The 26,006-nt window shown below is 42.5% G+C and overlaps 1 protein-coding gene across 5 annotated transcripts in view; it reads right to left on the reverse strand.

The window, feature by feature from the left end:
* PCDH15 (protocadherin related 15) overlaps positions 1 to 26,006 on the reverse strand; it is a 1,154,330-nt gene that overhangs the window by 158,206 nt on the left and 970,118 nt on the right. For all 5 annotated transcript variants that reach the window (XM_083149096.1, XM_083149095.1, XM_083149094.1 and 2 more), the window contains 2 exons: positions 10,344 to 10,453; positions 6,629 to 6,769 (listed from right to left, as the gene is read on the reverse strand). In XM_083149096.1, the coding sequence (XP_083005222.1) occupies positions 6,629 to 6,769; positions 10,344 to 10,453 (251 nt within the window). The remainder of the gene's footprint in view (positions 1 to 6,628; positions 6,770 to 10,343; positions 10,454 to 26,006) is intronic.

The raw sequence follows: 26,006 nt of genomic DNA on the forward strand, positions 1-26,006 counted from the left end.
AAGCGGGAAGCGAAACGCGGTGTGGCTTCTATCTGTGTGTGTCCTAACAATTGCCAATAACCAGCACTGAAATGTATTTAGCTCTTTTAAGATCTCTAATGTACCTAGTTTAAACGCATCCTATAATAACTTAAAAACACACTCCCCGATTGACTATATGTGCGGTAATAATCTGCTTGGTACCTAATACAGGATACTAAACAACCATAGTGTGTCTTAAACAGAGAAACATTGTATCTGCATCCTGCTGCATGATGAAGAAAGTACACAATAGAAGATAGAATAGGAACATTTTCTTGATTATAGAAAACCTAAAAAGCATGCAAACAGTTGCTGAATATTAATAAATTGATCAGAGACGTATAAAGACACACACAATATCCCCACACGTGCTGTTTTAACACGCACATTGTTTCACTTGTCTGTTATGTCTGTATGTTTTATTTTAATATTTTTCAAGTTTTGAAATAATTAATAATAAAAGTTAATTCTTATTGTGCAATTAATTCTCTTTAGGTGCATCGCATTATAGACACACCTTTTCTTTCCCAAATAAACTATAATGGGGCAATGCCAGATGACGCGGCAAGTTACCCTCATGACATCATTCACTGTACATAATGTATTACTATGAATTACTACTATACAGAGGTAAGATGGGGCAACTGGCTTTATAATAAAAGAAGTGTATGACATTTTAAGGAACAAGATGAGACAAACAAAATTGCATTACTGAGAACAAATTATTGTATGCAAATGCTGTTGAATTAAAAGAGGTTCATTGGGAATTGAAACCGAAACACTACAGTATTTCCAATTTTTAAATCTGGATAAATATTTGCTGTTTCCACATTTGTTATAGAAGCTTTTTATTTAAACAGTGAGTTATGAAGAACCTTGGTTTCTGCATTTGCAAATTGTATTTCCTGCTACTGCATTAATGACATAAGGTTTGTTATTAACTAATAATTAGGTTAGAATATATCGAAGCTGTTCAGATTTTTAGTCAATTGTGCTTAATTAGTGGTATGACTAAACATTCTTTATTTATTATTTGAAAATTGTGTTTTATTTCCCCAAGTTTAAGCCAAAGTAGATTTAATGCTTTGAAGCTTAGACTTAGACTTTATTTTTTCTTTCTTGTTTTTTTTTTTTTTTTAATATGATTACACGAACTGAGAACAAAAACTAATCGCCTTAAGTATTTAAAACTTCATTCAGGTACGGAGAGAGAATAGCAAAAGGAAAATACTTAATACAGGCTGCTGTGCTAATCTATTTCTAAATAAACGGTCACTGTTGTGCTTAATTACCTTTCACTAAATATCACCCTAATCTGTCTCTACAGATCGGTTCAAAGAATTTTTCATGTCAAAAATATGAAGTCATTTCACATGCTTGGAAAACTGGAGACTGTTTCTGTTATTAATGCTGGGTCCTAGAGGCCAGAAGAAACTTCTATGTAATTTTACTGAAGCCTTTTTATGTTCCTGCTTTATATTTTGCAGCTGAAGCAATATTATATGGAATAATCTTACCGAGCGCCTAAGACGCCACTTGCCGTCCGCCCAACCCCCGTCGCCAGCGCCTAAGACGCCACTTGCCGTCCGCCCAACCCCCGTCGCCCTCGCCACCAATTCGCCTTGGTACCATGCGAGGGGATGTGTACAAGAACACCTACCCTTGCATGCCTCCGCTGCAGGAGAAATCATATGATGGTCGCTGACCATTGAATTAATTTTTCCTGCCTTTGCAGATAGAAGTAAGTGAAAACTGCTTTTATTTGTGTGCACCTGGATGAAGGCTACAAAATACTGTAAAGTACCAACTGCGGCATTGACACCCAGCATCCATGTACTTCTGATGAATGCATAGAATGCGTTTTATTGCTGAAGCCAATTAAACATACTGTCGTTTAGGTGCATATGCACTGGTTTGTTTGACTACGTGTGCTTGTGGCCCTTACACTCAGCTTTGTTCTTTCTGTATTGTATCTTTTCTGCCTGCTCATGAGCCTAGACTAGATTCTAATTCTGCACATTGGTTCATAGCATTGACTTCAACCTGTGTCAGGGGTGGATTGGCCATAGGCCTTACTGGGAAGATTCACAGTAGGCCGACACACCTGTGAGGCCACTTATCAGCCAGACACTCACTTTTATGATCTGGCCCTACTCAGAGTAGTGGCCTACTCTCCCTCCTGTCTTCCACAGAAAAAAAGTGCTATATCACAGAGCAGATTACCCGATGCAGGAAATACTCATCTAAGGCAGGTCCCCATCTATATCCATTGTGACATCTGTAACAGGGACAGGAGTGGGTGCTATCTGGGGGTGTTACAGTGACTGGGGAGTTTCTGGGCTCAACTTGGGGAATAGTGGGGATAGTTGTGATATATGCTGGATTATGGTAATGAGTTGTTAGTCTACATGATGGTGGTTTTGGGACTTTTCTGCATGATGGTGGTTTTAGGAGTCTGTGTTCAGTATTAGTGAGGGGGAGTGAGGTATTGTTTGAAATGTGGAGGTTAGGGATGTATCCCAGCAGCTTAACAGTTTGGGGGTCACTAGACTGCCAACGGCTTAAACACAGGTAAAATTAGCTTTTTATCCTGCCTACTTTGGTGTGGGTTGTGCCTACATTTGATCTGATGCTGCTCACATAAAGCCACTTCTAGAAATTTTTCAGACCACTTTTAGTTACATTTCTACCCCTGGCCTGTGTTCACCAAACTCTTGTCTGTCATTAGACACATTGGGGCCTCCTCAGAGGTGGATGCATATGCAACAGTGACTGCATATTTTGCATCATGGCTGAGACTGTATTCTAATGCCATAGCTCTGTGGTTCCCAACCTGAAGTACTCGACCCATGGGGGTACTCTGCAGACCAGTTGGGAGTACTTGAATGTAATATTGGTAATGGTGGAAGAAGTAGTCTCCCGATGGCAGAAGTCTCCCATTTCAATGGAAACGAACCACATTGCGTCACCTCCAGTTCTGTCTGCAGTGTCATCAGTGTCTCCTCATGATTTTGCCCAGCCAGCAATCAACTGGGAGCAACCCGCGCTGCCCTCAGACATCATCGCTCATCTACCCTGCGCTGGCACGGGTTGAGGAAGCAACGGAATCAATCCTACAGGTGTTATCAGGAACCACGGAGACAGTCCATAGCCAGCAAACAGACACAGCAGGACCTAATTCCTGACCGTACACTACTCCTCTGCTACTCCTTAATATAAGGACACGCATACCGCTTACTAACACTCCACTCATAAGTACTGTGGATGTTTCAAATTGAGAGGAGGTGGTACTCATAAATGAAAAGCCTAATCAAGGAGTATGGGAGAGGAAAAAGGTTGGGAACGGTTGCCATAGCTCAGTGGTTCCCAACCCTGGTCATCGAGTACCCCCAACAGTGCACGTTTTCCAGGTCACCCGGCAGGTGCACTCATTATTCAAGCATATTTGAAAAGATCCACAGGTGGAGCTAATTATAGCACTTGTGATTCTGTGTGGAGACCTGCAAAACATGCACTGTTGGGGGTACTTGAGGACCAGGGTTGGGAACCGTTGCCATAGCTGATGGTCTTCCTACTGAGATGCCTTAATAGTGTAAGTGAGAATTATAAAAACATGTGTACTAGGAGTCCTTTACAATATGCAGTATTATAATATTCACAGTAAATAATCATACGGAGATGGAACTGCTTGCAGAAAAGTTACGGCAGCCATTAAAAAGTAAAAATACACTTTGCATAGCAAATTGTTCTTTATACGTGTTAGCCGAAGCAAGCAAATTAAAATGGATCCTAGCATACTATTAATTTTTTTTTGCCCATTAACTTTAGTTAATTGAAATGGGGTAAGCAGAATTCTCATAATATACATCATCATACGCTTAATCAGTAAATCTTACCAGATCCCTTATTACTTATTTGATTTACATAAATTAAAAGTGAATGTGACTTATTTTCAAACCTGCTTTCACTGGAAAGGAATGGAATAAAGGAGGCCTTATGATAATAACTCTTTCATACATCATTTAAATCACATTGTACGTTCTCTTTATTTCAGTCATGCCCCCATTAGTACTTTGGCAGAGGCTGACCTTGTACATGTTTGCAGATATGGTATAGGAGGAGAAGGAGCTTCCACTTTTCATGTGGTCAAACATCACAAGTAGAGTAATCATGTCGCAATAGGGTCCTGATTCAGACCTGTCAGCAAGGCTTCAATTTTTGCAGATAAAAAAATCCATCTTACACTGCAGGTGGGACAAATCTAGCATGTGCAGAAAGAGTTAGATTTTAGGGAGTTATTTTGTTTCTGTACATGGTAAAAATGGCCTGCTTTATTCTTGCACTGCAATTTAGATTTCAGTTTAAACACACCTCACCCAAATCTAACTCTCTGCAACCTGCAGTGCACATGGTTTTGTCCATCTGCAAAAATTGCAGCCTTTTCCATCTGCAAATATTGTCCATCTGCAAACATTGCAGGCCTTGGGTCCCTCGTCCCTAACAGGATATATATATATAACTCGTTTAACATCTGGTAAGATGTACTGTAAGCAACCTGTTCATGTACTGTAGATGCTGAATTAATTACACTCCAGTCTGAGCAGGTTCCATCTATTGTCCAGAGATGGTACCATTTTGTGTGTTCTCCGAGAACTATAAACAGGCATGAAGGCTGTTTTACAGTAAATGCTTCGCTTCTCTAGCTGCAGGAGAATGAATGTTGAGTACATTTCAAAGCCAAATTTTACTATACAATACAGACAACAGACTCTAGATTTGTCTTCTCATTGTGACTTCCAGTACTTTGCTTTGTCAACACAGATAATAGCCACAATAGCAAACCTCCCAACTGTCTTGATTTTTGTGAAGCAGTCCCATTTCTTTTGGACTGTCCCAACCATGATCAGCAGTCTTCCATACACTTCGTAAACAATTCTCTGATTCTTCAATCTGCCAGTACTGCCAATCATTATTGATCACCAGTTCGTTGGGGATTAGGAGAAGTTTTTTCAGGATTAAAATTCCTGAGTTGCTGATCCCAACTTTTTTGGTTGGGATCAGGGAATAAAGATTTTTGAACTTGTTTAATATTCTGAATCCCCTATCCTGGCCATTGGAGATCGTCAAATAGATGTCGCAAGATGTAGGGGGACATTACACAAACCCACTCATTAAAAAAGGCGTCATCCTATGACTGTGCTATTGTAGGTTTAAAATCAGTGCTCTCCTCCATAGGACCCATTATATTCTTAATATTTGTCTATGGAGCTGCCATGGTAGTATACTCTTGTGTAGCTTGTAAACGGGTCATTAACCCAACATGTTGCTTTCTGAAAAGCAGCCAATGCAAAGGTGGAACGATAATTGGTGCGGCAGATGCACTTCACCAGGGTCCCCAAGGACTAAGGGGCAGAACTTGTGAGTGGTTGGTCCATGTGCAAAAATATCATTTTGGCCCCTCTACTCCATTCCAACCCAAGTTTACAATATGCCCCACAGCAGTGGGTGGCAGCAGGGGCTCCTTAGTCTTCAGGGGCCCCAGGGCAATGAACCTCGGCCTCTGAATGTGTTATCCAGTGGCCCCACCAAAAAAAAAAGAAAATGTATTTTGAGCAATGTCAGATGAATGTAACAGAGAGCATGGTGACTCCACTGCATGAGGGACCTGCCCATTCCATTAGAGGCAGAGCTGACCTTATGTGTGCCAGACTGGTAGCAGAGTCCTGCCATCTATCATCACTGATGTTCGCAGCAACATAGAGCCTCTAATTAACAGACAGCTGTCAATTTTTTTCTGATTCACTGCTGTCTAGGAATTAAAGGCAGCTCACACCTGGTGTAACTGGCAATGCCAAAGTCTGCCTGGCCGAGAGCCAAAGATAGCACAAGGGGTGGAGAACCCTTTCACAACCAGATCTGTGGCCACTGTGCTCCCTCCCCCATTAAGTTATATGCCCCAGGTTCACCCCACTGACTGCTGTCACCATCTACCTCCTTTTGCCACCCTATACCTCCCTAGGTCAACCTCTGCTTCCCTCCGCCTCTCCCTGTTGCCCACATGCCATATTGTGAACTCGGGTTGAGGCGGAGTTACAAATTATTTTTTTGCACCTGGGACCTTCGACACACTAGCAGTAAGAGACATTTCTGAGGGATGGCATAGGACAAAGATGGGACATCATTTAAGATTATATTATAGACATATATAGCCAATACGCAGTAAACTCATTGGACAGCATGTTACTCAGGCTACAAAAGTCATTGATTTTGTTGGTCTAATGGAAATAAAGATATTTGGTGCTGCTGAGTGCACTCACAATTTGAGAACACTGGTGAGCAGATGCAGAAAGAAGGATAAATAACATCCTTAATGTATTACAGAATTCATAGGCTACATTAACTTCAGGTTATAGCTGCAACAGCGGAGACATATTTCTGGTACTTTCCAATAGTCAGGAAATAGATTTGTCCTAGGTGTAGAAAACCCAGCATATAATCACATAACAGTCAGGGCATGCTGTCCTTAGTAAGATAGAAATGCCTTTAAACATGTTCTTAAATTTATGATGAGAAACATCACTTTCACAGTAAATGAACTGTAACTTACTTTTAGAGGCTGCTCGCAGATTAAATCTAGCCACTTGCATAGAATCAGCTTGAATTCTAAGTTCATAGCTTGTAGTATTTTCATAGTCCAGAGGCTTCATGACAGAGATAACCCCTGTGATGTTATCAATGGCAAATACACCTGCATGGAAGAAAAGCGGAGTTTAAAAATATCTAAAAATAAAGAAATATTATACAGCTTTTTTACTCTGCGTTCCCTACCTGCCAACATTAATGATTCTTCTCATAGTTCATCTGTACAGTATGTACAAAACAGCAGAGCAATACAGCCCGGAAATGAATAAATAAGTTAATAAACATAAATATTTTAGATTCTATACAAGGTTGTAAAATACAATTTGTTTCTACAAACCTGTAATATACACTCTGTTGTATAAGAAATCATTTTACTTCTGAAATTCTTTCAAAATGACTTTCCAGACATCAGACCTTATGATGCATTGAGAATACTGGTTAAAAAATAGCGGGTTGTAAATGTCAAACCCGTCATTCACTAGTTGGGCGTGAGAGTGACATTTTGATAGAATCTACCCATATTTTTCCACGGTTCCTTTACTCCCTAATGCATTTCATAGTGCCAGTTCCCAAATGTTACACAAAAATGACATCAATGTTTGGTGTGATTATTTTATGCATTACAGGGGATTGCAATCCCGGCTTTCAAAATCCCGACGCCGGAAAACCCGACCACCGAAAACCCGACAGGGGGGGGGCGTGGATTGCCCCCCCTTGCGGGCTCGCTGCGCTCGCCACGCAGCAGGCCCAGTGCTATTCTCCCTCTATGGGTTTCTTGGACACCCATAGAAGGAGAAAGTATTGGGATTTCGGTGGTCAGGATACCGGCGTTGGGATTTTGAATGCCGGGATTCCGAACGCCGGGATTCTAACTGCTTCCCCATTGCAGTAATACTGGATGTATGTTTTTATCACATAAAAAATACTACATATACAATTTCTGGATATTAATACATATGTTTGGATTATTTCTGACAGATCTAACATTTTTTGTTACTGTACCAGTGGCGTGCGGTGGGGTGAGGCAGGTGAGGCACAGCCTTTCCTGTCATACTAGCATATATGCCGGCGTTTTGAATTGATAAAGTATGTCAAAAATACAAATAATTTATAAAAAAAATCTTATTTTTCTTATTTTAATGATTTTTATAGTCAAAACTCTGGAGTAAAAAGCCTATGGCAGGTGAGGCAGTGCCTCACCTGGCCACATTTTCTGCACATCTCTTATCAAAACTCAGCGAATCTCCAGCAGTATATACTGCTTCACATGTGCATAATGCTGGCATGTACCCCAGGTCTCATATATTGTGTGCATATCTGGCTCTGGTACTTGCCAGGGACTCTTGAGCCATTTACCTCACCGCACGTCCCTGTACTGTACAGATCATTTATGAAAAGTTCATTGTGTCATGTCTTTTACATTATCCATCACATACTTACTGTACTTGGTTTGATCTTATATACACTGCTTTCATTTTACAATAACTGTTCCTAGGATCTTGAAAACTCTAAACTGTGGGTTTGAATGTTTTTATTTTGGGTAGGCATTTCCTTTAACCACTTAACAAACACATTTTTTCCCCAAAAACCACTGATAAATTGTTATTTTTCTTAATGTAATACATTTTAAAAAGTATTTTAAAGATATATTTATTTAATGTTTCATTTAAAAAATACCTAGAGAGCGTTTTACACCCCACCACCAACCCTGTGTCCATAGGCTCCCTTTGTGTTTTTATTTTTAACCCCATCACAAACATACCCCCTAATGGCATGAGATCTCCAGAAATGTCAACCGCAAAAGCCCAGGGTGGTAACAGACACCCTAGCAGAACCCACACCCTTACTCCCACTGTCAATGGGACTCCATTAAATGCCCCCCTCTCCACACCATGTGTCACTATATATTTTTTATGCACATCATATATGCACCCCCCACCCCCGGTATATACCCGCCCCAATGTTTTTGCAGACAGCGAAGTATGGGGCAGGGGATATCTGTATAGATTTGCTCGAGAGGGGGAAACCCCAGAATGCCGCTAACAAGACATTGTGGGGTGCAATTTTTAAAGTGATGTGGCAGTCACGGACCACCACATTACTTCCAGGGGGCCACTGCAGCAGATGGAAGGGATACACAGCAGGACTTGTTGGCCATATGTGTGGTTGCATCACATATGGTAGTGCCAGGCAAGTGGTTAAGAGCTGAATGCAGTGGGGTACAAGTATTGGGTGCAGGCAGGAATGCCAAGGGATGGAGGAATGATTACTAATTACAACTGCCAGAGTCCACCACCCATCCCCCACACCCACTTTATACATGTCATTAGCAGTAGCCTCTCTTCCCAGCTCAGCACACACCACTGTGTGCTGGCTGCAGTGGGTCCAGGGAGGCTGCTACTAATGAGCAGCAGTCTCCTCTTCTTGAATGATGTTTGGGAAGAGGACCATCCGACTGACTGCACTTATTGCCCCCATTGCAGTGGATCTGCCATGGCTGAGTTGGCGCATGATATATACAGTTTTTCAGATTTTTGTTTTAAGGGGAGGGGATAAGGCATGGTCATGTTTCCATGATTAGGTCATGCCCCCTAAACTACCCAGGACCAGCCTCCATCGTAATGGAACTTGATGCATACAGAGGTGATAGTGGAGGTGGTTGTGTGTGTAAGGGGGTGTGGGTGTGGTTAGGCCAGTCCAGGACTAAGGGCCCTATTAGTACATATTGACATAACAATATATCCTAGTCCTCTTGTGGCACCATGCATCATCTTAACATAATCTACCATGCAGCCCAGTACTAGAAATTAGTCACATGTCTCTGTAGCCCTGATGGCAGGGTGTGCATGACTCAGTGGTCTCACCCCCCTAACTAGATTTTGCCTTTTGGCGTTTATCAGTTTCATTAATGGAGCCCTTATTGACCAGTGCTATGCTCATGTGTTGTCTAAAATGTGACTTGTAAATGCCATAACTCAGAGCCATACTGAGAACCCATTGTAGCAAGTGAAAATGACATTGAAAATGACAATGTTCATTTTCCCACAACACAGTTGTACAGAAGGACAGTGTCTGAAGATTTTCCTATTCAAAAACAAAACAAATAATAAAGCTTTCAGTGCAGAATGAACCTTGGTTCAGTGGGATTTCTATTCAATTAAATGTCACAACACTTTTTCAGAAAAAAAATGGTAACATTAATCATTTCTGCCGTGTAGGTGCAAGCTGGTTCTTTTTATTATTCATGTGAATAACTTTTCCCAGTTGTAAATTTTATCCTTATCTCTAATTCTGTACAATTTCCCGGCTGCCTTCCCAGCATCCTCTCCTGGGACTGTTTCCACTAAACAATGGCAGCTCTTCCAGTGAGCACGGAACACATATCACACACAAATTACACACCATCAAAGACCTCATTCCATTCTTGAGCACTATTTTAAATGTACTGTAGAACTGTCATTTGTAAACAGAAGTGGGGGTCTGCTATGCTTAGAATAGTAATCTGACAACCAAAACGTTCCTAGGAAACATTAGCAAATAAAAATATACGAACCCCCCCCCCCCCCCAAAAAAAAAAAAAAAAACCTGAAGGTTTCTAAAAGTGAGAACTTCTTCCAGTAGAATAATCAATATCTGAAGAGACACGTTCTTGCTTTAGTTGAGAAAAATAAAGCACGTACCCTGATCATTCCCTGAGATGATGGAATACACCATAGTCTGGTTCTGTGCAGCGGCCATTACTACAGTTACTGTGGTCCCAATTGGGGCAGCTTCGCTCACTGGAGGTGGCCTGCAAAAGAGATTCCATTAGGATAAACACATGCACACTACATGCTATATTCATCTGTTGCTAATATGCTCTGACAGTATTGCTTTGCCATACATTTGTATACACTGAGAAATGTATAGCATACTGGAAAATTAAAAATGTACTGTATATATACAAGGTCACTTGTAAGTTAAAATAACTTACCCTTACAATAAACACTATACCTACATTTTATAAACTGGTATTTAATTGTTATCGACCGCATAGAATTTCCTTTCTAAGTAACAAAACATTAACATAGGCATCTCCTGTTTTGTAGACAAATGGAGAACATCCATAGACTAAACAGAAAATACATTGGTTGGGTCTCTACCCATGACACAACAATGGGGCAGATGTATTAAGCCTTAACAAGAGATAAATGCAAGGGTGATAAAGAGAGATAAACGTCCAGCCAATCAGCTCCTTACTGACTTTTTTCAAACACAGCCTGTAATATGGCAATTAGGATGTGATTGGCTGGATGTTTATCTCTCTTTATCACCCTTGCATTTATCTCTTGCTAAGGCTTAATACATCTGCCCCAATGTGTGTTACAGCAATGCTATCCACTGTACAGTGGTAATGTTGAGGTTATGAGAGCAGTACTGATAACATTAGTTTAATTCCCAACCATGGGTATGTGTTTGGACTTGGATATTTTCATGGTTCCAGATGTACTAAGCTTGAAAAGTGATAAAGTGAAGAGTGACAAACTAGTGATCAACCTCTTGTAATTTTCCAACACAGACTGTAACATGGCAGTTAGGAGCTGATTGGCTGGTGCTTTATCACTCTCTATTTTATAAACTTTCAAGGCTTTGTACATCTGGCCTGCAGTGTTTTAGTTTGTTACCTTTATGTCCTTCATTTCTTCAATTATCATTCACAGAAGTAGCATTATATGATATTACTATGGCAACTGTCAATAATACATTTAAACTGTTTACTAACTTTCCATCCATCAGTAAACAGAAATGTTGTTTCTAGAAGGTACTGAGCCCAATACCGGGCATTCCCAACCTACATTATGGCAGGTATTCAATGACATTTCTCGCAATGTGCAGCGAATCCTGTTTAGGATTCGTTGCACATTCGCAGGGTTCCAGGGGGCAGGAGCATTCATTGCCAGCCCTTCCTCTCACCCTATTAAATGCCACACGGTCTCGCTGCCCATGAGGGCGATTTTTAACCCCTGTGGCAGAGCCGGGGGACGGTAGCAGGCAGGGAAATGGAAGCCTCCCTTGCCTGCGCCGGACACTGTGGGGGAGAAGAAGGGCTCCTGGGGACACAGGCAGCTCAAGCTGCCCCTCCAGAGATCTGGCAGGGGTGCAGTGGAGGGAGCCACTGCACTGGTCCCGCTTGTGCATATGTAATGAGCGGGACCAGTGTGCAGTGAATATCTAATGAGCGGCTCCCCACCCCCCTGTGACATAATGTGTTAAAAAATATAGAAAATGAAATATATATTCATGTGCTACAAGCACATGATTCAAAATAGCATGCCCCTTCACATGATAAAATTACTGATTTTTGGAGACGTGTATTTTAAAAGAACACATTGCAGTTCACCTTAAAAAGATGTTGAATGCAAAACGGTGAATCATGGCGAAAATCATGGTGAAAGCAGTTCTCCGTTTCAGCATTGAATACACTCTCAGCGAATCCCAGTGAAAAGCCCATTGAAATACTCCAGCGAATTGCAGCGAGCATGAAACAAAGAACTGGCCGGCATTCACTGTTCGCTTTCGGCGAACAGTTAACATTGAATAGGGTAAATCAGATTTTCAGTGAAAAAGATTCACCGCAAGGAGTGAAAACAGCTCGATTCACCAAAAAGGTAAATCGGGAGCATTGATTACTGCCCTAAGTCCCCAATGCACACTAACAGCAAAGGTGTTAGTGGTATTCAGTACCAGGCTATTCTGGCTTCAGTACATATGGTTAAATCAAAACAAATTGGGTACTAATTAAGTTGTCTGTCCTGAAGCATGGATATCACTAAAACCCATTCTGTTAGTGTGTCTTGGAGTAAAATATTGCCCTATATCAGAATTTCCCATACCCGGTCTTCAGGGCCCACTCACACTCCTAACATTATGGACATCCTTGCTCTAGCACAGGTGGGTTAATCAACTTGACTGTGGTAATAATGAAACCAGCTCTGGCCATGCATGGATATCCATTACTACCTGGACTGTGAGTGGACCCTGAGTAAGGGTTTAGGAAACTGTTCCCTTTGTTATTAAATTATTGAGGATGCTTTGATGGGTAGATTATGGCAATCACACAATGCATTGTTACCCTCACTGGAGCCCCAGCGGCTATTCCTTGCACTGGTGTTCACACTATGGGGCCGATTCAGTCCCAGTCATACAGGTCCGAATTCAGCCCCATCTTTGATGATGGGGGGGGGGTCTGCGCATAAGCATACGTGTATATGCACATGTGCAGACCCCCTTTGGCGAGTATCACACACGCACAGGCTGGAAGGGAAGGGGGGCGGTGTCTGGGGAACGCCCAACATTTTATGGGCGATCTCATGAAAATGCTAGGTGTTCCCCATAGGACGCAGGAACGGTGTTTCCTGCTCTGGGCTGGCGGCTGATGTCACAGGACATCAGCGCCCAAACCTTTTTTTCTGATCAGCGGCGGAAATAATAGTCAGTTTAGACTGACTTTTATTTCAGAAGAGGAGAAAAATCATTCAATGGCCGCATGCGAGGTGTTGTATTCTACACATCCCCTCACATGCTAGCGAGGGGATGCTGGCGGAGTGGGGACGGGTGTTCAGCGGGAAGAGGAGCGGCGCTGACTTATTCGCCAGCCCAGCAAACAGGTCTGAATCGGGCCCATTGTACCACACCTCCCTCACAGATGGAGGGAGATATTGGTGTTGGACCATCTTAATTGTCATTTGAAAAATAGGGATATCAATAACATTAGGTCGGCATCTTTAAACAAATATAGTACGTCAATATTGTACATAATTATGGGTTTATGATACAAAAATATATGGTACACAAAATACATTATTTTCATACTAGAGCACATTGGAATCAGATTTATTGAACGGCCTGGATAATCCACTCTGACACTTCTGCCCTTGGGCAATAAAACTCAATCATTTTTAATAGTTCATCTACACAAAATCTGTAATACTAAAGTACTGCCTTATTAGGACACTGGGACACTTTACTAGTTTAGTGCGCTTGATCGATGCTTGATATATACCAAAGACGCCGATATTACATTGCTGATGCCTTTCAATTCTCATATGTGAAGTGATCCCTAGGAAGCAAGTCAGTTCAAGCATCATTTTTATTACACTGTTCAAATACATTTGCTTCCTGTGTCAATCAGTTAAAATGTCCAGCTATGGAATATTTGACTTGCGCTAATAAAGAAAAGTCCCAGTAAAATCAATAGACTGATTATCTTTAATGCATAGTCATTGGAATTAAGACATCCGTTTCCTTGGTAAAATCAAATGTATTAATTATCCATTATTAATTCAATGTAATTTTCTAGCTTGACTATAAAATTAGGTTTATCACTTATTCCACCCCACTAAATTTACATAAGGACACAGTAATAGGACTTTAATTGAACAATAAAATCTAAAAATAATATTATTCAGGAAATATATTAGTAGTCCAGAAACATTGATTCATTTTTGCAAGTAAATATTAAGTTCTATTTGGTAGAACGATCGCCATTAAACTCTAATTACTTTATTGATTGTTAGACCGTGGTTCAAACACATCTTATCCTTTGTCTGACTGTACAGAAAAACTGCAATACACACACTTCACAGAGACACATTCACGTGAATGGAATGACTTCATGCTCTCTGTAGAATAAGTGGCCCACAGCAATTAAAGTCTTAATTTTCTTCTTTGTGCACACTATCATAGAGATTCACTCCAAATCTATAATATCTACTAATTTACAAGTGGTCATTTTATCACGTGGGATTCATACCCTCCTATACTGTATACAGATAAGGCCCCCATACACTATGCGATTTTGGGACGATTTCATCCGATTTCGGCACTTTGTGCCGATAATCGGATGAAATCGGCCCAAAATCGTAGGTATGTGACATTTGATCCGATCCGATGCGCGGTCCCGTGCGCATCGGACCGGATCAGGGAGGTCGGACGGTCTGTACATACGATCACGTCCGACCTCCCTGTATGCATATGCCTGCCACCTGACAGGCATATGCATACAGACACCGGGGGAGTAGTGGGGGCGGCCAGCGGCAGCGGTGGTGGGGGCGGCCAGCGGCGGTAGTGGGGGTGGGCAGCGGCGGCGGGGACGGGCGGCGTTTGCGGTGAGCGCAGTGTACTTACACATAGCAGCAGCGGCGGGGACGGGACGCGCAGTGGCGGCTATTATATTTTTAAAATACTTGTCAAATGACCGGCCGCTCTCTGATTGGCTGAGAGCTCTCCGGCCAATCAGAGAGCGGCCGGTCATTTGACAAGTATTTTAAAAATATAATAGCCGCCACTGCGCGTCCCGTCCCCGCCGCTGCTGCTATGTGTAAGTACACTGTCACTGCGCTCACCGCAAACGCCGCCCGTCGCCGCTGCCCGCCCCCACTACCGCCGCTGGCCGCCCCCACCACCGCTGCCCGTCCCCACTACTGCCGCTGCCCGCCCCCACTACTGCTCACCGCCCTGCAGCTCCCCGGGTTTTTTTTTACATGGGATAAATCGCATGCGATTTATCCCATGTAAAAATGGCACATCAAGTGCCAAATTGTATGTGAGCACCCCGGGGAGCTGCCGGGCGGCTCGCAGGTAAATTGGGTCCGACTTGTCCCTAGGACAAGTCGGCCTAATGTATGGGGGCCTATAGAGCCCTCCTCATCTAGCCCTTTAATAGGATTAGGTGAGTAATAGGATTACTCTGCTAGTCCCCTACTGTATTGTTCTATGTATTGTATTGCTGCTGAGAACAATAGGAGCATGTTGTATATCAGTGGCCAGGGAACTCGGTCCTCATTATAACATGCAGTGCATGTTTTGAGGTCTCCTCACAGAGGGGTAGATGTATGAAACATTGATAAGGGAGGAGAAGTGATAAACTGCCTGGTACTTTATCACCGGCCAATCAGCTCCTGACTGTTAGGTTATAGACTTGGTTTAAAAAGGAACAGTTACGAGCTGATTGGCCGGTGATAAAGTACCAGGCAGTTTTTCACTTCTCTTTTATCACTGCTTCATACATCTACCCCAGAATCACAAGTGAAATAATTAACTCCACCTGCGGACCTTATAAAATGTGTATGTGAGTAATTAGTACACCTGTGCACCTGCTGGGTTACCAGCAAAACATGCACTGTGTGGGGTAATGTGGACCAACTCGGTCCTCATTACCCCACACAGTGAATGTTTTGCTGGTAACCCAGCAGGGGCACAGGTGTACTAATTACTCACAGACACATTTTATAAGGTCTGCAGGTGTTGTATATTGTCTTATTGTATGGTCTTATGTAATGTATTGTCACAGTGAGCGGTAGTTTTCGGAAACAAATTCCTGTGCATTATGCACCTTGCACTGATACACCTGGCAATAAATTGATTCTGTTTCTATGTTGGGCATCTGTTTTTGCAGAAAATGTGTCTTATTCACAGCTACAGTATTGAAATAGGTGGCACACTGTAACGTAGCACTTCATCTACAGATACAGATGCAACCAAACGCAGAATATACTATGTATAGTATACCACATATCATTTTAATCAGAAGAAGAAGCTTGTGGATCCTATTATACAAGATGCAATCAAATAGAAAAAGATGCAGATAAAGACACTTAACAATATAATACAGAGTTTGCCGGGCGTGTAACTTTACTGCAGCAAGGATGTAGAAGGACACATCTGTGTAATTCAATATTACTTTTTTGTCAATCACAATGATTCAGTCAATTTTATCTTGCTGGAGAAAATATGTCTTTGTTGCTGGAGTCTTAGAACACATTGTCACGCAAACAGCCATGTGTATAAAGACCCGAAGCTGTTTAGCGTGACTTCAGCTGTTTTTTGGAAAATACAACCTTGTAATTTCCCTTTCAAGTAGCTAGTGCATTCTATAAACTATTCTAAGTGCACTGGTTAATCATGATCCCATTAGCAAGCTGCTCTTTAGCTTATGGCCTCTGGCTGGGTAGGCAGTTAATTTATTGTTCCCGCTTCGCAGCTATCACTTTGCACTTCAGCTGTACAAATCCTAAGTTTTCCATTCAGCAAGAGTAAAGGCCCATACACACTGGGCGACTTTCAGCTGAAAGTTTACTTGTTGAGCAGTATATACGGGACGATGAGCGGTGATGCTCACTCCTGCATTATCTCTGCCCCAGCCGCTCATCTGCTGGTCCCACTATGGAAAGCCATCCACTGCGGGGAAAAAATGATAAAATTAGCAAAATACGCTTTTTTCAGGCCAGTGATTTTCCTCATAAACATTATCCATACACACTGGGCAAAAAACACCCAGTGTGTATGGACCTTTAGACTTCTGCCATGTTTTAGCGGTCATCCTTATACAGTATGTCACAGGTGAATTATGCCTTGCATATTTCATGCAATACATCCTGCCACTTATCAAATGCACTGTAGGGTTTATTAATACCATATGCATGAATTATTTCAAATGTAAATGCAAAGGAAAGCTCTTCTAATATTATATTCCATTGTAAAGACTTCCTGGTTTATGACCCGGTTGTTCTATTGTGCATGATTGTCCAGGGTGGACAAAAAGGGATCTAAAGGATCCCTCCCAGGGGAATTTGGTTGAAAGACATCCATAGGCTTATGGGTCATAGTGGCGATAGTAATTAGGTTGACAGTCAATATGTTGGCCACTATTGGTCGACAGGCAAAAGGTCAAATCATGAAAATGGCCACATGCATTAGGTCAACATGGCCAGAGGGTGACATGTCGGCATGAAAATGGTCGACATGAGTTTGTCATGTTCTTTTGGTGTCTATGTCGACCCAAGTCAACATGGACAAAGTAAAAGTGTATCGCATCCCCTCGCATGGCTCAATTTGCTAGCTATGCTTTGGGCACGGTGGCTTGCTATGCCCGGCCCACTAATATATTCTCCCTATTCTCCACGTTTATAGCATCAAAAACTGCCTTTTTTTTACCTTTTTCATGTTGACCTTTTCCATATCGACCTAATGATTGTCTTAGACCCTATGAAGGAGAATGGCCCCTATAAATCGGGATCCCGACTGTTGGGCCTTTTACAGTTGGGATTCCAATGCCAGTGTATCGACAGTTGGAATTCCGACATTCGGAGTGCCATCTGGCTCCGTTTACTTTAGGTCTTACCCCAGTGTTGTATATACAATGTTGATGCTGCCTTTAGCATACTGTAATTAGGATATGTACACTTGCATTCACCCACCAGCTTGCCTTTGACACATCCAGATGTGAGCTCTTTGGGCATTCGCTGCCTGCCCTCCCTGTCACCCTATTCAACGCCGCAGGGGCTCGCTGCCCCTGACGGCGAATTTTAACCCCTGCTGCGAATGTCGCAGGGAGCCGGGGATGGCGGCAGGCAGGGAGATGTAAGCCTCCCTGCCTGCCTCAGAATTTGTGGGGGAGAGGGTTCCCGGGGACACAGGCAGCAGAAGCTGACCCCCCGAGAGAGCAGGCAGGGGACATGGGTAGGGAGCTGCTGCACTGGTCCCGCTTGTGCATATGTAATGAGCAGGACCAGTGTGAAGTGAATAATAATGAGCGGCTCACGGCTCCCAGCCCCCTGCTGGCGAATGTGTAGTGAATTTTTTTTTTAAATGAAATATATATTCATGTGCTGCAAAATTTCTGACTTTTTGAGACCAAAAAAAAGATGTTGAATGCAAAATGGCGAATCATAGCGAAAATCATGCTGAAAGCAGTTCTCCATCCTAGCATTGAATACACTTTTGGCGAATCCCAGTGAAAACCCCATTGAAATACACCAGCGAATTGCAGCAAGCATGAAACGTAGAACTGACCGGCATTCACTGTTCGCTTTCGGCAAACAGTGAACATTGAATAGAGTGAATCAGATTTTCAGTGAAAAAGATTCACCGCAAGGAGTGAAAACAGCCCGATTCGCTGAAAAAAACCCGCTCCCGGCATTGAATACTGCCCTTCAGTGGCGTAACTATAGCTCCGCAGCCCCCGCGGTGGCGGGGGGGCGCAGAGAAATTGGGGGCGCCGCTGGGGGAGCTGCGGGGTTATAGTTACCCGCGGTCTGCGTCTCGCCCGGCTCTCTGCCGGGACCTGCCTGACCGTCATGGTCCCGGCCGGCTCCTGCTGCAATAAAAACTGACAATTAGAAAATGGCTGCCCCCATTCTGCAGACAGTTTTCTGTCTGCAGCATAGGGGCAGCCATTTTCTAAGAGTCCGTTTTCATTGTAGCAGCAGGAGCCGGCCAGGACCGTGACGTCAGGAAGGTCCCGACAGAGAGCCGGGCGAGACGCAGACCGCGGGTAAGAAGGGGGGCAGGTTAGGTGTGTGTGTGTGTGTGGGGGGGGCGCCGAATAAACGTGCGGCGGGGGGGGGGGGCGCTAAATAGTTAGTTACGCCCCTGCTGCCCTTTGTCTGGTAGAGCATAAGCTCAAGTGTTTCATTCTGTAGCTATTCTGATAACTCCAGTGTACAGCAGCAACACTGCAATATGAAAGCCTTTAGTTTTTTTGCAAAAAGATACTCAAAAAATATAAAATTCAGACTTATTAGTCTAATAAAGAATCATTCTACTTTACAAAAAAATTCTGAAAGTTTATAACACACATTTGAAATTCCTCCTCAACAATCAAAACTATAAAAAAGTATAAGAAGACTGACTCAGTCTATTGAATGTAAAACTTTCAGTACCAAAAATAATTGCAAAAGTTGCAGAAGACGTACAAACTAATAACACAACTTAGAAATATCAATATAGATTTTTGAGACAAATAGGGGTAATATACTAAAGAGGTAATGTTGCCCATAGCAACAACTAGATTCTATCAATTTCTAGGATGCAATAGAGAAATGATTGACAGACTCTTATTGGTTGCTTTGGGCATCAACATTTCTTTTCATTTTTAGAAGCTTTAGTCAATTTACCCCACAGTCGTTAGCATACCTATAACAATTAATAACTGCAAACCCATCAATTTTTAATTAAACAGATGTTGAGAAACAAGAAAATGGATGACAACTACCAATAATTAATCAATTCATTAACTCATTCATTAATGAGGCTTAAAACCATATGGCTATGCAGCACAAAAACATTAATTTTAAGAAATTTTTTTAGCTGCAAATCACTAATAGGGGGTATGCAATTCCAGATCACGACTGTCAGTCTGTCCCGGCCGCTGTGATCCTGACCTGTTTGCGTTTTGCTCGACAGCAAATCGGCAGACAGGATTCAATGTCCCGCCTGCTGATTGACAAAAAGGGGGCGTGGCCGTGAGAAACGGCAGTGGATCATCGAGATCCGGCCATGAGCTCGACAATCCTCGGCCATTCTCGCAGAACGGGCCAGACAGCTTTTAAACTCAGGGTCATTCTGCCGATATCCCTCTTCAGTGCTGTCAGGAAAGACAGCATTGAATAGGTACCCGCCGCTATTTCCCCCTTCGGAAATAGCGGCGGGGGGTTGCATACCCCCCTATATGTCTATACATCCGCAAGGATGTTCTTTTTCAGCAAATGCTTTAAGCATCTTGATTTTGTGAAGATTGTACTTTACTTAAGCATGTTTTAATTACTGTGTTTATTTGTTTTTTTTAGTGATAAGAATATGTAATAAAAGTTATATTTTATTAACAGACACAAATCCATATTTTAAGAGTGTCTTGTGTTTTTGTCTTTATTATTGCCTCAGCATTACTATGGAATACTAAAGACATAAGTGTATGGGGGCCTTAAGACTACCACCGTCAGAATCCATCAACACTGATATACCGATTGGTACACCGTTAGATATACCATTGGTTGCACCATCAAAACTGTCTAAGTATGGCCTCCTATGCGAGTGGTTGAGCATCTATGTATGAAATCACTTTTACTGAAACACAAGCAACACTCCCACAAATCACCTGTATCTCTGTGCATGTGCTAAGCCACCTTCCTGTCACCACCCACAAATGCCCACTACATGGTTTACACATTTCTGAGAGAGCTTCTCCAGTTCGCCACTATCGCAATTCCGCCTCGGTCTGTACACTAGCTGGATGCTGATCCACTGTGTCCTACATCAACAGTGTGCATGCTACTAAGAATCGGGACTATTATGTATTAGTGCCATGTAAATGAAATGTTCAATGGCTGGGAACAATGGCTGGTTATCCTATTTTCATGCTGTTTTTACAATATTCTGTAATAAAATAAAATAAAGAGCAAACCTATCATTAATGCTTCACATAGTTATATAACTTGTCATAACTTCCCTTTAATATGAATGTTTAAAAAATTAACCCTTTAACAGAGGTTTCTACATACTGTTAATTACTCAGAGAGAGAATTATGAAAGCATTGTGGCATACCCTGTCATAATGATTACTACTGTCATATTATTCAATGGCACTATTCAGCTGGAACTGCTCATAATTACTCATACTAACATATTATAGATAATGAACTATTCAGCAAGACAATAACATGTCTTCCTATTATCTAGAGTGAATAACCCAGTAATTAGTAGGGCAATAGTAAAATCAGGATGCTATGCTTTGAATCCACACACGCACGCACACACACACACGTTTGACTATGCATTAGCTTTCACACTGCACATAAGGCAATGTTATGCTGATTATTTCAGCTTGAGACACACCGGGAGATATAAAATGTAGCATGAATTGTTCAAATCTAAGGTTTTCACTATTTTTTTTTTTTGGTACTTGTGTAGTTTCAGGGCGGCACGCTACGTTGTCAGCGTAGTCAGCATAGTATCCCCGCGGCAGCCCTGTGTAGTCAGCCCAGTGTCTCCGTCAGGCTGCATAGTCACCGTACTGTCCACACGAGCTGCAGTTATGTCCCCGGCATCCCTGGCAAGCCTAGTGTGCGCTTCTCACACAGCACTGGTAACCACCAGATCCCCTGCACTGGCAGATGCAGGGGATCTGCGCTCCTTCTGCCTGGGACACACGAGCATCTCACACGCAAGTGCATCTCAGTAATTAGTGCGGCTGGGTACGGCAACCCTGCCCATGTCCGCTTCAGGGAGACAGTCAGGGAGATTGGGTTCGTCGTGTGTGCATCTTGTGCACAAAGGGGGAGTGCGGGCACAAGTGCGTCTCATGCACAATAAAGGACGCATTTGCCATTGCTCCATGTTACATATGGGCAAATGCCTCCATTTCAAACCCCAACTATGCACCTGAAGCGTGGCGAGCACAGCGAGCCCCACGAGGGGACACGTTACGTGTCTTCCCGACCTGTTTATACCCCCACTATCCACGTCGGCATGGAGTTGATTTTCTAAAGTGTGGCGAGCCCGAAGCATGGCAAGTGTAGTGATCCCCGCGACGGGGCACGTAAAACGTGCCTGAAGCATGGCGAGCGCATGCAGAATACATGTGCGCTTGCCACGCTTCAGGCTCGTTTTACGTGTCCGCTCGCCACGCTTCAGGCTCGGATGCTCGCTGCGCACGTCACACTTTAAAAAATCAACTCCACGCCGATGTAGATAGTGGTGGTATGAACAGGTTCGGAGGGCCACGCTTCAGGCTGACGTGGATAGTGAGGGTGTTTTAGGAACACATTCACACCTGTCATGTCATCTATCTGAAACCATAATGATGACACGTGTTACCTGTCAAATGAATTTTAATGACATAAAGAAGAAAGAATAAAAACAATGATCAATGTTAAATAAAAGTGTAGAACAATAAGTCCCAGAAAGGTCAAAAACATTTATTCTTCCCTGACAGCAGCCCCCCAAGATGCAGCTGATGTTGATGTAGCTGATGTCGATGCATCTGTGTCATCCTCTGCGTCTGCTGCTTTGTCGGCAGTTCATCTGTGAAACCATTTTGCGGCCCAGAGACTGACCTTCTTCCCACTGCTTCTTATGTGGCAGCCCCCCATACGCTCCTTTACTGTATGTTGAGCCTTTTAGGATGCCCGTTGACACAGGTCTGTGTCTCTGGCAGCAAGTGGTGGCATTGGAAAAACTCCACCGACTCCTCCTCCGTCTGCGGCAGGTTGAAAATGATCAATGGTTCGGCAGCCATAACCCACACAATGTAATAAGTGGTGACACAATGCTGACTGACTAGGCTAACTGCGTAATGCTGATTGACTATGCTAACTGCGTAATGCTGACTGACTATGCTAACTGCGTAATGCTAACTGACTAGGCTAACTGCGTAATGCTGACTGACTATGCTAACTGCGTAATGCTAACTGACTAGGCTAACTGCGTAATGCTGACTGACTATGCTAACTGCGTAAGCTCCGGTTAGCCGCAAACCGACAAACAGTCGCAGATACAAGATGACTAAGCAACTACGCTGGCTGCAGGAACACGACGCTGATGCTGACTACGCTGACTACGCTGGCTGCGGGAACACAACACTAATGCTGACAGGGATGTGGACTACGCTGGCTTCGATGCTGACAGGGACACTACGCTGACTACGTAAGTGCCGCCGTGAATCTAACTACACAAGTACCTTTTTTTTTGCCAAGCTATAATATTCCGGTTGTAGTAAAGGAAGCATTGCTGGGAAATCACCAGATAACGATCATTTTCAAATACATTTCACCACAATCTGCCATTTAGAGATCTGAATACAACACATCATACAGGATGTAAGCTTTGAGCTTGCAAATAGATGCGAAGCATGAAGAAAAATATATTAATAACAGTGGTGGTGCCTCTGATGAGTGAGATTAGGTGAGTGGAATGGATAGCACTCTGCCGACTGTCAGAAAGATGTTGCAGTTAGCTGTGTGTGTAAACAGTAATACCTAAGGTGGGATAAGTCAATTCCGATAAAAGTTGACTTTTTGTGCATGTGTGGTCATCAGCTTGTGCAATTGTAACCAGTAGTGTGTGGAGAAGGATCCATGGGATCCCTCTCTTGGGGCTTCTTGTTAAAAGCTCTGGAAGGTTTCACTGTTCCGAACTTATAGGAGTAAATTTACTATAGCTTATAACAATGAAGAGGTGATATTACCCATTGCAGCCAAACAGATTATGTCTATAAGTTTTTAGGATGTAATAGAGAAATTATGGAATCTGATTAGTTGCTATGGGCAACAACATCACCTCTTTTCATTTTTAAAGCTTTAGTAAACTTATCGCATAGAGTTCTTTAGGATGAGCTTTAACAGGTTTTGCTTTCTGGAGCTTTCTGCATACGGTCACATTGCATCCTTATATAATTATATGGGGACTGCTGTGCCTGTTGCGTACAGGGTGAGATGTAGTATGCCTTGAAAAGCGATAAAATGGAAAGTGATAACCTCCAACCAATCAGCTCATACCTGTCATTTTTCAAGCCCAGCCTGTGACATGGCAGTTAGGAGGTGATTGGCAGGTGATATGTAACACTGTCTATATTACTTTTCAAGCTTAGTACATCTGGTCTACAGTATGGCTAGGTATAAGCATTGCAGCACCCCTCCGAAAATGGCAGTTTTCAGAGGTTTTTCTCATACTTCTGATTAGTACATATTACCCCTTGGATGCTGAGAGATCATGAGTGGGTGCATGGTGCTTTTTAGGTGATAGGCATTGTTCATTCTCTCTAAAGAGGGTTAAATGATATTTCCAACTCCCTTTAGTGGAAAACGTTAGTAGTGTAACCAGGGGCAAATATAGGGGTCAGTCTGCCCCTAGACGCAACATTATCAGCATTATCTGTAACCCAATCATGACACTGCCTTCTTCAAATTGGGGAAGCCCAACTGCCAAAGCAGCAATTACTTCACTCCCCCAGAATTTACAGACCCTCACCAGTTACAAAATAAAAGCCATTTATATAATACACACACCCCGCCCCCACAATAACATTGCCTCATCTGCCCAGCAACCTAGAATGGGTCTGATGCAAGTAAGCCTCCCCATCAGAAAGTGTCACCCATAGGTACGTGTCTCCTGTGCCTAGTAGGAAATCACCACTGAGATGTCTTAGATTAAACATTGCTTTCAGAGATAATTACATTGCCCATTGCAAATACTGCATTGCTGAGACCATGGGAGGGATTCACAGTCAAAAATCAGGTGACCAAATTGTTGGACCCAAAATGTGGTGGTGTAAATGGAGTCTTCAGCAAATGTAGATGTGGGAACATAATCTAAAAAAAAGGTCAGGTTTTTCCACCTTTGGGATAGATCTGGTAGCTGGGAAGCTTTGAGATAGCTCCCCTAGGTGGGAAGGATAGCGGAGCCGTGGCAGTTTCCACGATGCCTATCTAACTTCCAAGCAGAAAGTGGCTGGGAGATAGGTCTGAAGAGAGATCACAGAGATAATGCCTTTGAGAAACATATATATATATATATATATATATATATATATATATATATATATATATATATATATATATATATATATATATATATATATATATATACACACACACTGTATAAAATAAATAATTATCCCAAGTTTCCTTTTAGTTTAAACACTGTCCATTAGCTATTGGTTGCACATTCCATCTTACATAGTTCAAGGTGAGAGAAGTAGATTATTATTCATCATATGCCTTCAGAGTCAATACACCTTTAATAGTTAAATGATGCTTTCACACTTGTGTTAAAAGCAGCTCGGAAGTGTTGTTACTCTCTTTCATAGCACTTTTTGTCTTCTGTTAATTACTTTTTGTCATTAGCTGATTCATTCTAGCTTTCCAAGCTCAGCAGTTGACCCTTAGGTGACCACATTTCTTGCTTTCAATACTTTCCCATGTGTCACATTGCTGACTTACTGTACCTCTTTGCTGTCTCTGTGCTGCAGATTTAAGCACACTGTCATTGCATATTCTGCTTGAATCCATTCATTAGCTTGCATTTCATTGGGCATTTTATCAGAGGAGTGGGTCCATGTGCAATCTCCCTACAGACTCCAACCATCACTCACATGGTCCTTAAGACTCCAGAACTATATGGACCATATCCACAATTCAGCAGGTGATTCCTCTTTATATCAGGAAACAATCACCAAAATGTAGTACAATCACTAGCTTCTCCACTAGCTTGCAGCTTAGTAGTAGTAGTAGCTTGCAGCTAGTGGAGAAGCTAGTGATTGTACTACATTTTGGTGATTGTTTCCTGATATAAAGAGGAATCATCTCAGCCCTTAAACCACTCCATTGATCCCGGTGAATTGGGGATATGGTCCATATAGTCCTAGAGTCTTAAGGACCACATTTATTCTGAAGACCTTGTTAAATGGGATTTTTTGATGATCACCCTATATTGATGTTTTATTATTGTCCAAATGTAATCGCTGTACAGACCCCAGTATAAGGTCTTAATCTTGCCATACCCCTTATGAAGTCGTTTTCACAAAACGC

The sequence above is a fragment of the Crinia signifera genome, chromosome 6, assembly GCF_055691185.1.
Source record: "Crinia signifera chromosome 6, ASM5569118v1, whole genome shotgun sequence".
Classification (NCBI taxonomy): Eukaryota; Metazoa; Chordata; class Amphibia; order Anura; family Myobatrachidae; genus Crinia; species Crinia signifera.